Source organism: Mytilus edulis, chromosome 9 (assembly GCF_963676685.1).
Source record: "Mytilus edulis chromosome 9, xbMytEdul2.2, whole genome shotgun sequence".
Classification (NCBI taxonomy): Eukaryota; Metazoa; Mollusca; class Bivalvia; order Mytilida; family Mytilidae; genus Mytilus; species Mytilus edulis.
The window spans coordinates 6,298,445-6,313,017 of NC_092352.1; the positions used below are offsets into that span (position 1 = coordinate 6,298,445).

The window sequence follows — 14,573 nt, forward strand, 5'->3', positions numbered from 1 at the left end:
CAAGATAATAACCAAAAACAGCAAAATTTCCTTAAAATTACCAATTCAGGGGCAGCAACCCAACAACGGAATGTCCGATTCATCTGAAAATTTCAGGGCAGATAGATCTTGACCTGATAAACAGTTTTACCCCCATGTCAGATTTGCTCTATATGCTTTGGTTTTTGAGTTATAAGCCAAAAACTGCATTTTACCCCTATGTTCTATTTTTAGCCATGGCGGCCATCTTGGTTGATTTGCCAGGTCACCGGACACATTTGTTAAACTAGATACCCCAATGATGATTGTGGCCAAGTTTGGTTTAATTTGGCCCAGTAGTTTCAGAGAAGAAGATTTTTGTAAAAGTTAACAACGACGACGGACGACGGACGCAAAGTGATGGGAAAAGCTCACTTGGCCCTTTGGGCCAGGTGAGCTAAAAAAATTGAATCATAATTTCCTGTCGATATGCACATCTACATAGTATGTCCTTATTATCTACAAAGTTTCATGAAATTCTCTTGTGTGGTTTTAGAGGAGTTGCGATGACAAACTGTTTCAGAGGTACATTGAAGCACTTAAGTTCAAAGGGGCGTAACTCCTAGAAAAAAGATTGAAAAGTAGTTTCCTGTCGATATGCACATTTTCATAGTATGTTCTTATTATCTAAAAAGGTTTCATGAAATTCTGTTGTTAGGTTTCAAAGAAGTTGCGATGATAAGAAATAGGACTGACAGACTGGTCAAAAACATACCCTCCGCAACTACGTTGCGCGGGGTATAATAAAATTAACTGTGAAGATAGCTTACCAAAAATGAGAATAACTTGTAGATATGGGAAAACATCTATATATAATTTTTATAGATTTCTACATTTTGTGACTGGATACCTAAACAGTAACCAGACAACATGAGCAAAGGAGAAACAGTACTGGAGTATCTACCAACTAATATAATATCCAAAATTGTCTCCCTTTCAATTCAAGATTTCTTTTTTTAAAAGGATATGTCTCTAGGATATAGTAATAGGAGGGGTATGGGAAACGTAATGCTTGAAATATAATGAATACCTGATGAAAATATATGTGCTAGTTATAACTAGCCTAAGCAGAAAAACAAAGCATGCCACATTAAAGCCAGTATAATGCACAGATAGATCACTAAAAAAATCATGAAATCAAATCAACAACATGCCATCGATACAAGAACATTATGAAATAGTAATCGTGCTACCTTTAATCCATATCCACAGCCAAGGAGAGGTAGACCGTTGTCTCCAACAGGACATGGGGCATCTAACCCAGGACTACCCTGTTTTTACAAATTGTGTCATGAATTAAAAAAAATAAAAAAAATAGTCTACATTCTTAATGAAAAGCAAAAGTTCAAATAAATAAATAGAAATGCCAAATTAAAATTACCAAAGCATTAGAACATATATGATTAAGTTTTACTGGTAGTTTAGTACTTTTTGAACTCAAAGACTAAAGAAGATAAACCTACCGAAGGTCCTCTGTCTCCTGTTGGTCCTTTCTTTCCTCTTTTTCCTCTTCTTCCCTGTTTATATAAAAAAGTTAATATCATTATGAACTTTCATGAAAACTTGTACTGTTTGATAAAGAATTAAAAAATGTTTGTTAATTTCCTACAATCTACCATGTTTATCTTGATCAAAGGGAGATAAGTCATTATGTATTAACATAATTTAATCTGTATACTGTTAGTTGTAGTCATTGAATTTTTCCCTAAAATGTTTCTCAATTGTATTTGTCCATTTCAATTGGGTTTTTATACTCCACAAATTGTCATGTGATGTATATGCATTTTTATTATTTAAAAGAAAAGACATATTAATATTCTAAATAAAACTGGTGTCTTTCAAAATTCTGCATCAATATTATACAAACATATGCTACCAATTTCATCATAGATTCATTGTGAAGTTATGCATCAACAGAAACACTGTCGAGAGTAATTTAGTTATGACAGTAACTGACAGGGAACAGGGAACAGGTAACATTTATGTTATGATTAATATAAAAATTTTGAGAAATTACAAGCATACTTTAAAACTCCATATTAGTAAAAAAAAATAGAATGTAAAAGAACTGACAAATAAATAATAATGTCCCTTTAAGCATATAAAGAAGCCAAAACTGATGGAATATATCCCCAACCATTAAAATTGTAGAATGATAAAAGTATCAATAATAAGTTACCCTTTCTCCTTTATCTCCTTTTTCACAAGAACATACACCATCAACTGTTGCCATGGGTCCAGGAGGTCCCGGAGGCCCCTAAATCAAATGGAAAATGTTCAAATTTCAAGACAACTTTTTCTTTTTAATATTATAATTTGTAAAAAAAAATGAATATAAAAGATTCTTTTTTATTTAAAATAGTTTGATACTGAAAAATATGGAATTTGCCTGTGTGTTCTAATAAAAAGAAAGGGTTAAATACAAAACAAAATTATACAGACAAATAACATGCTAAACTTTAAACCTATCATAATAATTATCTAGAGCAAGTAAAACTAACAAATTCCAGTGAAAATAATAAAAAATAAAAAAAGACATAGTTAAATTTAACTTTAAAAGAAAACAACTTTTCAAATCTACAAACAAGCTAGTAAGGTTCAGAGCAACTAATATTTTAATTTTAATAAAACAAGAGGCTCTCAAGAGCCTGAATCGCTCACCTGAATTTTTTTGGTTTAATCTCTAATCAATGATTATTTTGGCTTTTCAATTTATTTAAATGTTCTTTGAATCGTCCTATTTTCTTCAAAAGCAAAAAAAAAAATCATTTTCTCCTATGTTCTATTTTACCCATAGGAGCTATGTTTCTTGACATACAAGGAAATAAAATATATATTTAAACTAGATACTCTGAAACTCTAAAACTCATTTAGCCTAAGTTTGGCTGAAATTGATACAGCAGTTTCAAAGGAGAAGATTTTTTAAAGTAAGTCAACATGATGAACAAATTGTGAAAAAAGTCTTTAAAGGGCAATAACTCCTTAAGAGGTCAATTGACAATTTTGGTCAAATTGACTTATTTGTAGATCTTACTTTGCTTAACATTTTTGCTATTAACAGTTTATCTGTATCTAAAATAATATTCAAGATATTGACCAAAAACTGCAAAATTTCCTTAAAATTACCAATTAAGTGGCAGCAACCCAACAATGGTTTGTTTGATTCATCTGAAAATTTCAGGGCTGATAGATCTTGACCTAATGAACATTTTTACCCCATGTCAGATTTGCTCTAAATGCTTTTGTTTTTGAGATATAAGCCAAAAACTGCATTTGACCCCTATGTTCTATTTTCAGTAACGGCGGCCATGTTTTTTGACGGATCAAAAATCAAAGCACACACTTTGTGCAGGATAAGCTAAGGAACAATCATGCTAAGTTTCATTCAAATCCATTCAGCAGTTTCAGAGGAGAAGATTTTTTAAAGTTAGCAAATATGATGAACAAATTGTGAAAAATTGTCATTAAAGGACAATAACCCCTTAAGGGGTCAATTGACAATTTTGTTCTTATTAACTTATTTGTAGATCTTACTCTGCTGATCATTTTTGCTGTTGACAGTTTATCTTTATCTATAATAATATTCAAGATAATGACCAAAAACTGCAAAATTTCCTTAAAATTACCAATTAAGTGGCAGCAACCCAACAATGGTTTGTTTGATTCATCTGAAAATTTCAGGGCTGATAGATCTTGACCTAATGAACATTTTTACCCATGTCAGATTTGCTCTAAATGCTTTCGTTTTTGAGATATAAGCCAAAAACTGCATTTGACCCCTATGTTCTATTTTAAGTAACGGCGGCCATGTTTTTTGACGGATCAAAAATCGAAGCACACACTTTATGCAGGATACTCTAAGGAACAATCATGCTAAGTTTCATTCAAATCCATTCAGTAGTTTCAGAGGAGAAGATGTTTGAAAAATTGTTAACGACGACGACGACGTCGACGACGACGACGGACGCCAAGTGATGAGAAAAGCTCACATGGCCTTTTAGGCCAGGTGAGCTAAAAATATATATACAATGTATAATGATATAGCCATTGTTAGTTTACAACATATACTTCACATGAAAGTTGCAAGTCATGAACAAGAAACATAATATCAAACAATTTTATAGATGAAGGTACAAAAACAGTTACTCTAAATACACTAGGAGATAAAAGCTTAAATAGATAAATAAGCAATGCTTTTATCATGATATCCGCAGCATCTTCTGGATGGTTCATTCTCAAGTTTTGTTTCAATAAAAATATGAAAATGCTGAATGGCAAAAAAAGATAAGCATTCCCTTGACAACAACTGCATCAAACTTTGTGACACACTGCAATCATAATACTTGTATAGGTCTCGTAAATTTAATCATCTGGCTTTTGAAACCTTTTATACCCCCCCCCCCCCCCCATCAAACATGACTTGTATTTTATGGTCTTGGACCTCCTGTTTACATTGCTACAGAAAAGATTTGAAACCATGCACAAAGGTATGAAAATGATTATCTTATGACAGCAGCTAGAACTTGCCCTTTGTCATAGTTGACCTTCAACAGACACATAGAACCAGATAATTAATTTTACATGGCCAAATCTAGACATACAACTTTAGATACATGGCCTAACTTTGACATACAAACTTTAGATACATGGCCTAACTTTGACATACAAACTTTTGATACATGGCCTATTTACTTTAACATACAAACTTGAGATGCAGCATTTATATGAACATTCATGCTGTAACATTGACTCACCACTGGACCATGGTGTCCATCAGCGCCCGCTGGGCCAGAATCTCCTAGAGGCCCCTGCGCTCCCTACATCATACATAGCAAGCAAACAAATGAATTTAGCAACATAAAAAAACAATTACTACATGCAGCTCACATTTTATAAATATTATTACTGAAAAATATTTGATTGTAGACGTAACAAACATGGCTCGTTATCAGAATGCTAAGCTTATTCATTCTCTGTATGTTAAATAGACAGATATATATCCATTTTAAAGATAAATCTAATTTCAAATAAATACTGCAAAACAAGTTACTTTCATACTTGAATGAAATCTTCTAATGCAATGTTTTGGTATCAATGGATCTCTTTGGATAGAGAATAGCTAAAATTTTCCTTTTCAGAACATGGGGCCCCCATTTTAAATTCAGGAAAAAATTTTATAGGCGGTTTCTTCAAGCTTTAAATACCATATAGATGACTATCTGGTATGAGCTTTGCTCATTGCTAAAGGCCTTTTGATGACCTAATTGTTAATTTCTGAGTCATGTGGTCTCTTGTGGAGAGTAGTCTCATTGACAATCATACCACATCTTCTTTTTTATATTTTCCAATTCTTCATTCCTTATTCAGATAAGGTTGGCTGTACTCAGTTGCATTTTCAAATAGGAAAAAATTCATTCTTTACTTCATTGGATATTATCATAAACCCTAATATTGACCAAAGTATTGAAAGTTTAAGTAACTTACAGGTAATCCAATTGGTCCAATGAGGCCTGTTTTGCCCTTTTCACCCTGTAATATATATATATATCAGTATACTTCAATTTCAATTTTCATGGATCATGGGTAACTCCATTATATCTCAGGAACTGAAGCAGAATATTTATAAACTTTTTAAAAACAAATCTGAGTCAACACAATTTTCTACTCTTTTTAACTTTTTTTGAAAAATGTTGAAAACATACATCTAATCTACAACATTTTTTGTTTAGAACATGGCACATTTGTTAACAAGAATAAATGTGAATGTAGAAGAATAACAATGGCATCAATTTATCATCTTGGTGGTTTTTAGCCAACCTCGTGGATTCACACAATAAAGGCAAATGACTAGAAAATTAATACGCAAATTTGTGTTGATGATCAGAGTCATCAGACAGCCATACCAAACAGGCTGATATACAATAATATGTCCCATCTTAGATGGGCTTTAACAAATCAAATGAAAAAACCTAATCAATGTCAGAATTTAGTTATGATGACAGATCTTACAGTGTTTGTATTTAATTTTATAAACTCAAGAGCTATTTAGAGTGCTACAGGTTGGATAGACATTTTTCTCTAATTTTTGTGCTATAGGTTGCATTTCTGTAAACTCCTTTTATGGCTAAACCTGTACCACTTTTAATTTGAAGTTTTGAAAAAAATTATATCCTAGAATAGAAAGTTCAAATGCACTACAATTTTTTTCCAAGGTCAAAATATAGGGCTGTGTGGCATATATTAAACGTTTATATGCCCCAAACTTCTAAGAGTTTAAAGATCAAAATGCTTATGTATATTTACTGGTAACATGCCTGATGATGTCACATATAAAGAACTTTCTGCAAATCTTTGAACAGGAAGAATAAAATCATTAGAGAAATGTATTCAATACTGTAACTTGTGTATTGCGATATTTCTCCACTATCAATAGTTAAATTTTACATATTTTAACTGTTTCAACGAGAAATATTGTAACATATTTGTTCAGTGAGAGAATCTATATGTCCATTGAACACTGAATGTTGACCTTCAAATACTTTTTTTGTGTTGTAGTCTCTACAAAATTTAAACTAAAAAGACCACAGCTTGTAGTGAAGCATATCATCAGGCAACACATCTGTGAGAAGTCAGCTTGTAGTGAAGCATATCATCAGGCAACACATCTGTGAGAAGTCAGCTTGTAGTGAAGCATATCATCAGGCAACACATCTGTGAGAAGTCAGCTTGTAGTGAAGCATATCATCAGGCAACACATCTGTGAGAAGTCAGCTTGTAGTGAAGCATACCATCAGGCAACACATCTGTGAGAAGTCAGCTTGTAGTGAAGCATATCATCAGGCAACACATCTGTGAGAAGTCAGCTTGTAGTGAAGCATATCATCAGGCAACACATCTGTGAGAAGTCAGCTTGTAGTGAAGCATATCATCAGGCAACACATCTGTGAGAAGTCAGCTTGTAGTGAAGCATATCATCAGGCAACACATCTGTGAGAAGTCAGCTTGTAGTGAAGCATACCATCAGGCAACACATCTGTGAGAAGTCAGCTTGTAGTGAAGCATATCATCAGGCAACACATCTGTGAGAAGTCAGCTTGTAGTGAAGCATATCATCAGGCAACACATCTGTGAGAAGTCAGCTTGTAGTGAAGCATATCATCAGGCAACACATCTGTGAGAAGTCAGCTTGTAGTGAAGCATATCATCAGGCAACACATCTGTGAGAAGTCAGCTTGTAGTGAAGCATATTATCAGGCAACACATCTGTGAGAAGTCAGCTTGTAGTGAAGCATATCATCAGGCAACACATCTGTGAGAAGTCAGCTTGTAGTGAAGCATATCATCAGGCAACACATCTGTGAGAAGTCAGCTTGTAGTGAAGCATATCATCAGGCAACACATCTGTGAGAAGTCAGCTTGTAGTGAAGCATATCATCAGGCAACACATCTGTGAGAAGTCAGCTTGTAGTGAAGCATATCATCAGGCAACACATCTGTGAGAAGTCAGCTTGTAGTGAAGCATATCATCAGGCAACACATCTGTGAGAAGTCAGCTTGTAGTGAAGCATATCATCAGGCAACACATCTGTGAGAAGTCAGCTTGTAGTGAAGCATATTATCAGGCAACACATCTGTGAGAAGTCAGCTTGTAGTGAAGCATATCATCAGGCAACACATCTGTGAGAAGTCAGCTTGTTGTGAAGCATATCATCAGGCAACACATCTGTGAGAAGTCAGCTTGTAGTGAAGCATATTATCAGGCAACACATCTGTGAGAAGTCAGCTTGTAGTGAAGCATATCACCAGGCAACACATCTGTGAGAAGTTTTATGTTTGTATTGTTTTGAGTGAATGTATGTATGTGTTATAATGTTATGCTGTTTAGATGTTATTATCTGGTACCTTTATACAACCTACTGTGACTTACTGTTTCACCTTTGGGTCCTGATGGTCCCCTGTCTCCCTAAAATAAAAAAATAACCATAACTCATTTTTAACTTCTCCTACTGTGAGGTTTTGTTTGTGTGAGTAGTAGTTAATATTGGTTAACAGGTATTAGAACAATTATATTTACGATTGGTCATTTATTCAGGACAATATATAAGTTTGACTGCCTATAAAAATCTTTTTTCACTGCCAGATAAAACTGACTTATATACTTCCAAAGATCTATTTTTTTTTGGAGTACAGAACAACAGTTCCTACAAATATATAGAAATATAAATACCTTGATTCCTGGAGGTCCTCTTAATCCCATAGGTCCCTGTAGAAAAAATTATCAGAATTAATAAAGTTATTAAATTGGTCCTATATATAAAATTAAATTCTTAAGAGACAGCCATGCATTAATTATAACATTTAATAGAGTGGCATTCAAAAATTATAGTTTTTCTTGTAGTACAGGAGAAACCGCTTAAAATTTGTTTCAGATCAGGTTCAAATTTCTCATACTGATTTTTTCTTGACTGTGCCTTCTTTTTACTATTTTTTGTTCACTGCATATTTTCCTTTGCTCTGGCGTTGTTGGTCTATTTTTTGTTTGTAGGTAATGTTTCTTTTTAAGGTTATCTTATGTAAATAATGTACTAAAACCCAAATAAAAATACAGTTCAAAGGTTGAAGATTGCAAAAAAAATTACTTACCATTGGCCCTGGGGGACCTGGTGGTCCATGTAACTGAAAGAAACAAAATTACTTACCATTGGACCTGGGGGACCTGGTGGTCCATGTAACTGAAAGAAACAAAATTACTTACCATTGGCCCTGGGGGACCTGGTGGTCCATGTAACTAAAAGAAACAAAATTACTTACCATTGGCCCTGGGGGACCTGGTGGTCCATGTAACTGAAAGAAACAAAATTACTTACCATTGGACCTGGGGGACCTGGTGGTCCATGTAACTGAAAGAAACAAAATTACTTACCATTGGCCCTGGGGGACCTGGTGGTCCATGTAACTGAAAGAAACAAAATTACTTACCATTGGCCCCGGGGGACCTGGTGGTCCATATAACTGAAAGAAACAAAATTACTTACCATTGGCCCTGGGGGACCTGGTGGTCCATGTAACTGAAAGAAACAAATAAAACAAGTAAAACTGTGAGCTTCTGCTCACTAATGACACCCCCACCCAAATATTTGGGTAAACAGAAAGTTGTTGAGTGATGATTCTGAAAACCCATCACACATTGTAGCTGACTTATAAAAACCCTAAAACCAAATACTTGTATTGTAGTTCCTGAGGAAAATGCGACGAAAATTTTCAACTTGGCTATCATGTGTAAAATGATACAAGTGTTCGTTAAACTGAAAGTTTCAACTTGGCTATCATGTGTAAAATGATACAAGTGTTCGTTAAACAGGAAGTTGTTGAGCGATAAATCTGGAAACTCATCACACGGTATAGCTGACTTATATAAACCCTGAAACCAAATTTCAGAAATCCTTGCATAGTAGTTCCTGAGAAAAATGCGACGGAAATATTCATAGGACGGACAGACGGACTGACAGATGGACAGTCAGAGGTAAAACAGTATACCCCAACTTTTTTAAAGTGGGGGTATAATAAAACAGTAAACCCTAACTTTTTTTTAAAGTGGGGGTATAATAAAACAGTATACCCTAACTTTTTTTTAAAGCGGAGTATAATTGTGTTTATGATATTTTTTTAAAACAACATAAACATAAATGTTCGCTTGTCATGTTTTGGAATTTTTGTCAGATTTTCGGAATCCTCTGGTTTTACCCATTTGAATGCCTTAAAAAATTTTGCTCATTCACCCCCATTTTTTGTTTTAAAAATCTTTTACATATATAATTATAAGCCATCTGTTGAAAAAGAAGTCTTATAAAATCGTTGTTATTTTTTAATAGTTTTTGAGAACATAAATTTGTCACTGATAAAGCTATGAAAAATCAAGAGAAAATATTTCCCCACCAAAATTTCAATGGCTAATATCTCGAAAACAAGCACATTGATCTAATTTTTTTTTTTGCTATTGTGGTTCCTTTTTTAATCCCCTATCAATATATACTAGTGTTTTGAAAAGCTATTTATTTTTAAACTGAGTAGCGAATTCCCTTAATTAACAAAAATGTTAAGTAAAAAACTATGCAGTTGCAACCAGACTGAAGGGACATAGCTCTTTATTTCTTAATTAACATTATACTTTGGATGCTTTTTATAGTACTACAGCATCTTTGAAAGACATATTTTATAGAGATATACATTTTATTAAGCTAATTATTAAGCAAAGCATTATAAAATAATCAAGTCACTGGGGAAGGGGAGACAACTCTACTCCAATGTAGCACAGTTGTGCACAAGGTTTATTTGTTATTTGTCTCAAAACATTGTTTACAGTTTTCACTCTGACTTTGCTGAACTGTATTTTTTCTTCAAATGACATCCCTCTCTGTGTCAATGACTTTACTTCAAAATGTGAATGCAGTAATTTGTGAAATGCTGAAACATTTCTTTAAAATTCCATTACATGATTTACATCATGAGATCAAAATAAAGATAGTGGAATGAATCATATAAGAGAAAACAATGATGAGAAAGACATTCTTCCTTTTCAAAACTGTTATGACACAGATATGTCTCACCTTTTTGTAATTTTGATTATGCAAATGTTGAAATTAAAATAGCAACACTTTAACATCTTACATAAGTTTTGCAAATATTCAAAGTCAATGAACATTGAACGAGGTACATGGTTAAACAATCTCCATGGAAATGAGATGTGTCAATGATTATATAACTGCATACCAAATATCATTGACCAGCTTCCACTAGTGGTTCCCAATAAACTGACCTAATCAAAAACTAATACATGTAAAATAAGCAAAAGTTTCATAGACCAAAACTGAGGAGGAAGGTCCATATATCTCCATGGTAATGAGATATTCCAATGCTTATACAACTGCATACCAACTTTGATTAACCTACCACTTTCCGTTAACAATAAACTAGACCTAATCACAAACAAATTCAATGTTGACGCTGGCGCTGACAATGTCAGAAACAGCATACCTATGTCTCGCTTTTAGACTCTGTCAAGGTGAGACTAAAACTGTTCATTTAGCAACTGACTTCTGTACACAAGATTGAGAGCACTTCAAATGTCACACACATTTAAAATGAATTGCAAAAATTTCAGCTAGCTCATTTTTAAAACAAAAATGATTCCTGCATTTTACATTTGGAAAGCCTTTTATAGATAAAAAACAATATTGTGTTTGTCAATTCTACAAAGACAAATCTTACCATCAAACTTTTCCCGTCATCCCCTAATGTTCCTCCAGATATGCCAGGTTCACCCTATAAATAAAAGGACAACTTTGAGTATATATATTAACAGTTCAAAAAAAATTTTGTTTAATTTTATTTCGTTGACGGGTACAAATTCTGAAAATACAAAATTCAGGATTATCTTTAGTCAGAAATACTGAAATGTCAATATTACATTGATAAGTGGCTAATATCTATTTTCAGAATCAGCTGAACTGTTTTTTCAGTTTCTCTTATATTTCTAAACAGTCCAACCTGTATGTAATTGTCACCCTCTAGACCAGAAAAAACTCACTGTATACAATCGATGACCTTTAAACTAAGATTCCAAATACATAGATACTACTACAGTGTAACAAGAAGATTATGACTTGACAAAGACAGGATTTTACTTTTGAAAAAGAGATGATATCTATAGCAAGCAAGACTGTAATGTTAGTTTTAGCTTAATTCATTTATCTTATTAGTTCCTAATTTGTATCCAAACATGCATTCTTTGCATTCTCAAACTTTGTGTATGTGATTGAACATAAATATCAACACATGTCTAATGACATTTCAAATTACCTTGTAAAATGATGTTGATAACATGAAAAAGGATATCCAGATTTGTCCATAAGTGGATAATTAATTTTAGTAGTAGATCCAGGCCATCATCATTTAAATCTTCTCTCTCAATATAATTATCATATAATGAAAATATTTCAATCCAAAAACTGTACAGTTTAAAAATGGAACTATTTGCGAAATGTTGTATCCCTTTGGTTACAGGGGTAGAATTTATATTCATAAACTCATTGTAGTCACTTAGCAGAATCAATGACAGCATTTTAAAAAGATCTGCAGGCTAGACTAAAATTTTATAAATGTCAATAAATGATTTGATTCAATTGATTGCAATAATTCAAATTTGCCTCTGAACCAGTTAGACTAGAGCTGTTTTCACAATATATTGCTATTTCTGTATTGTTAATACTTTTTTAAATATCCTAATAAACTCACATGATGCTAAACTTTTCTTGTCCTCTTTAAAAAGGGAACATGCAAAACAGTGTAATCAGCATTATCTTGTCCTGTATCTAAATGTAACATTCATCATGCACATAGCGCTCTGGTCTGTATGAACTGGCAACATGCAAACAAACAGTCATAAAGTTCTTAGATCATATAGATATGTGTTTGTTAAAATGAAATAAGATATTAAATGGATCAATTAGTTTATAAAATAATGTACACAACAACTGAAAAATTATGTATATAATGCAAGAACAAATATGTAGCACACAATACGAATCATTTATCAGAATTATCTCCCTTACAGTACTGGCTTCAAGACTTTGATGAAGTTATCTCCCTTACAGCAGCACACTAATAAACTTTATCGGAAATATCTCCAAAACAGTACTCAGTATAAATGAGGTACACAACTGAATGGACATTACATTCATTTAAATACCAAATTAGAAAATTAAATACTAAATTTTAGAGTATGACCATGATTTTTAGTATTTTACATGTAGTAATGAAAATTTAGAATAACTTTTACCTTCAAATTAATTACCAAATAAGAAAATAATTTCCATATCAAATAATGCAGACAAAACAAAACCATTTTACAACAATTTCAGCTAAGGCATTAGTGGATACTAATTTGAAAGATTCCATATTGCTACTGAAGATTTCATCGTTGTAACTTCTTCTTTGATCCTTTTATACAAAAATGGGAGATGTTAGGACAATGAGAAGTGCATATATTGGTTTATTGCCAATAATAACATCTGTAAATTATTTGATTAATGAATTTCTATGTCTGTGTCAAAGTTGGTGCAAAATACTACCAGCATTATTTCACCTGTAGGACAATAAACACTTTAGTGTAAAGGGCACAGTCCTTTTATGAAGATAGTATGGTAGTAAAATTAAGATAATGGTTGTTGTGAGCAGCTGATATTTTTTTGTTATTATTGGACACTTTGTGCACTCTGCATTATATCAAAGATAAACTAGTTCATTTTCTAAGCACAAAAGGACCTCAGAAGTTGTTTCTACCCTGTGATGAGACAGGTGCTTTAAGGAGGCTAGAGGGTATAAAAATTCCAGAAAAAAAAAAACCATTTATTTTTCATTACAAATTTTATTTATTACCTTTAGTAGTTGTTACTTTATCTTATGGTACAAAAACCATTAAAAAAAATCAATTCGTGTTGGTCCCAGATGACCAAAAATGTAGATATACGTGAAAAAGCTCCAAATTATCTCCCTTTGGTGCAAAAATGCCATTTTTTGGCATTGAAATTGAAATAACTATTTTAACTCATCGGTGACCTATATTTTTTATTACAATTTTCATATAAGCTGTACTTAAACTAAACTATTGTAAAATTTGAGCGATTTCTGTAATTAAGTTATTTTTTTATTTCGATTTTACTTCTATTTCTCCTATTAGTTCAACAGAAAAAAGGTGCTGTATGCTTCTTTCGAAGGCAGATTGTGAGCGTGAATGAACGGTGACCCCATTTTTTTATTTTATTTTTCTATTAAGTATAAGATAAAGATATAGATAATATAGCGAAATCCTATATTAAATAAAAAAAATGATTTAGACCTGTGAGCCCCCTTAAGTGCAAAATTGATAGGCAAGGGAGATAAGTACAAATTGCATAAAGAAACTTTATTTTTGGACTAAAAAAATACTGCCCTAATAAAAAAAATTCATTCTAGAAAGGTTTTGTTATAAAAATCAAGTTTCTAAAGTCTGTATCACGAAAATGCTACTATTGTTGCCTACCAGAAAATAAATTGTATATTGATATCTAAACCAGAATCAGAATTATCTCTGTTGCAGTAAAATCTACAAATCTTAATAACACCCATCTCTGGGATAGATGATTACAAATAAAGTAGAGATCTTATTGAGCATCAACATTAATACATTAATTGTATCTAGACAAGTTGTGCTTATAAAGTACAAACCCCTGATCCAAAAGTCAAACAATGGTAAAGATCAATTAAAATCATTAATCCAGTGGTCAGTCTTTTAGTTTGTTCTTATAGCAAAAAGAGGCATAATGTATTGTATGGAGTGGAGTGTTGGAGTGGAGTATTGGAGTGGAGTGTTGGAGTGAACTTTTGGAGTGAGATTTTGGAGTGAAATTTTTGGAGTGAGATTTTGGAGTGAAATTTGATGAAAAATTTGTAGTGAATAATTTAAAAACAAACTATACTGAAATAGAAATAAAAAAAATGCATGCAGTGAAGTATTC

At 32.6% G+C, this 14,573-nt stretch overlaps 1 protein-coding gene across 28 annotated transcripts in view; it reads right to left on the reverse strand.

Annotated features, from left to right (window-relative positions):
* LOC139489472 (collagen alpha-1(XIII) chain-like) overlaps window positions 1–14,573 on the reverse strand; it is an 87,003-nt gene that overhangs the window by 16,233 nt on the left and 56,197 nt on the right. For 9 of the 28 annotated variants that reach the window (XM_071275877.1, XM_071275883.1, XM_071275873.1 and 6 more), the window contains 9 exons: window positions 11,287–11,340; window positions 8,942–8,974; window positions 8,246–8,281; window positions 7,946–7,981; window positions 5,503–5,547; window positions 4,773–4,835; window positions 2,198–2,275; window positions 1,482–1,535; window positions 1,212–1,289 (listed from right to left, as the gene is read on the reverse strand). In XM_071275877.1, the coding sequence (XP_071131978.1) occupies window positions 1,212–1,289; window positions 1,482–1,535; window positions 2,198–2,275; window positions 4,773–4,835; window positions 5,503–5,547; window positions 7,946–7,981; window positions 8,246–8,281; window positions 8,942–8,974; window positions 11,287–11,340 (477 nt within the window). Of the gene's footprint in view, window positions 1–1,211; window positions 1,290–1,481; window positions 1,536–2,197; window positions 2,276–4,772; window positions 4,836–5,502; window positions 5,548–7,935; window positions 7,982–8,245; window positions 8,282–8,661; window positions 8,695–8,773; window positions 8,807–8,941; window positions 8,975–11,286; window positions 11,341–14,573 lie in introns of those variants that run through there. The other 19 variants (XM_071275889.1, XM_071275878.1, XM_071275895.1 and 16 more) reach the window with 9 other exon arrangements.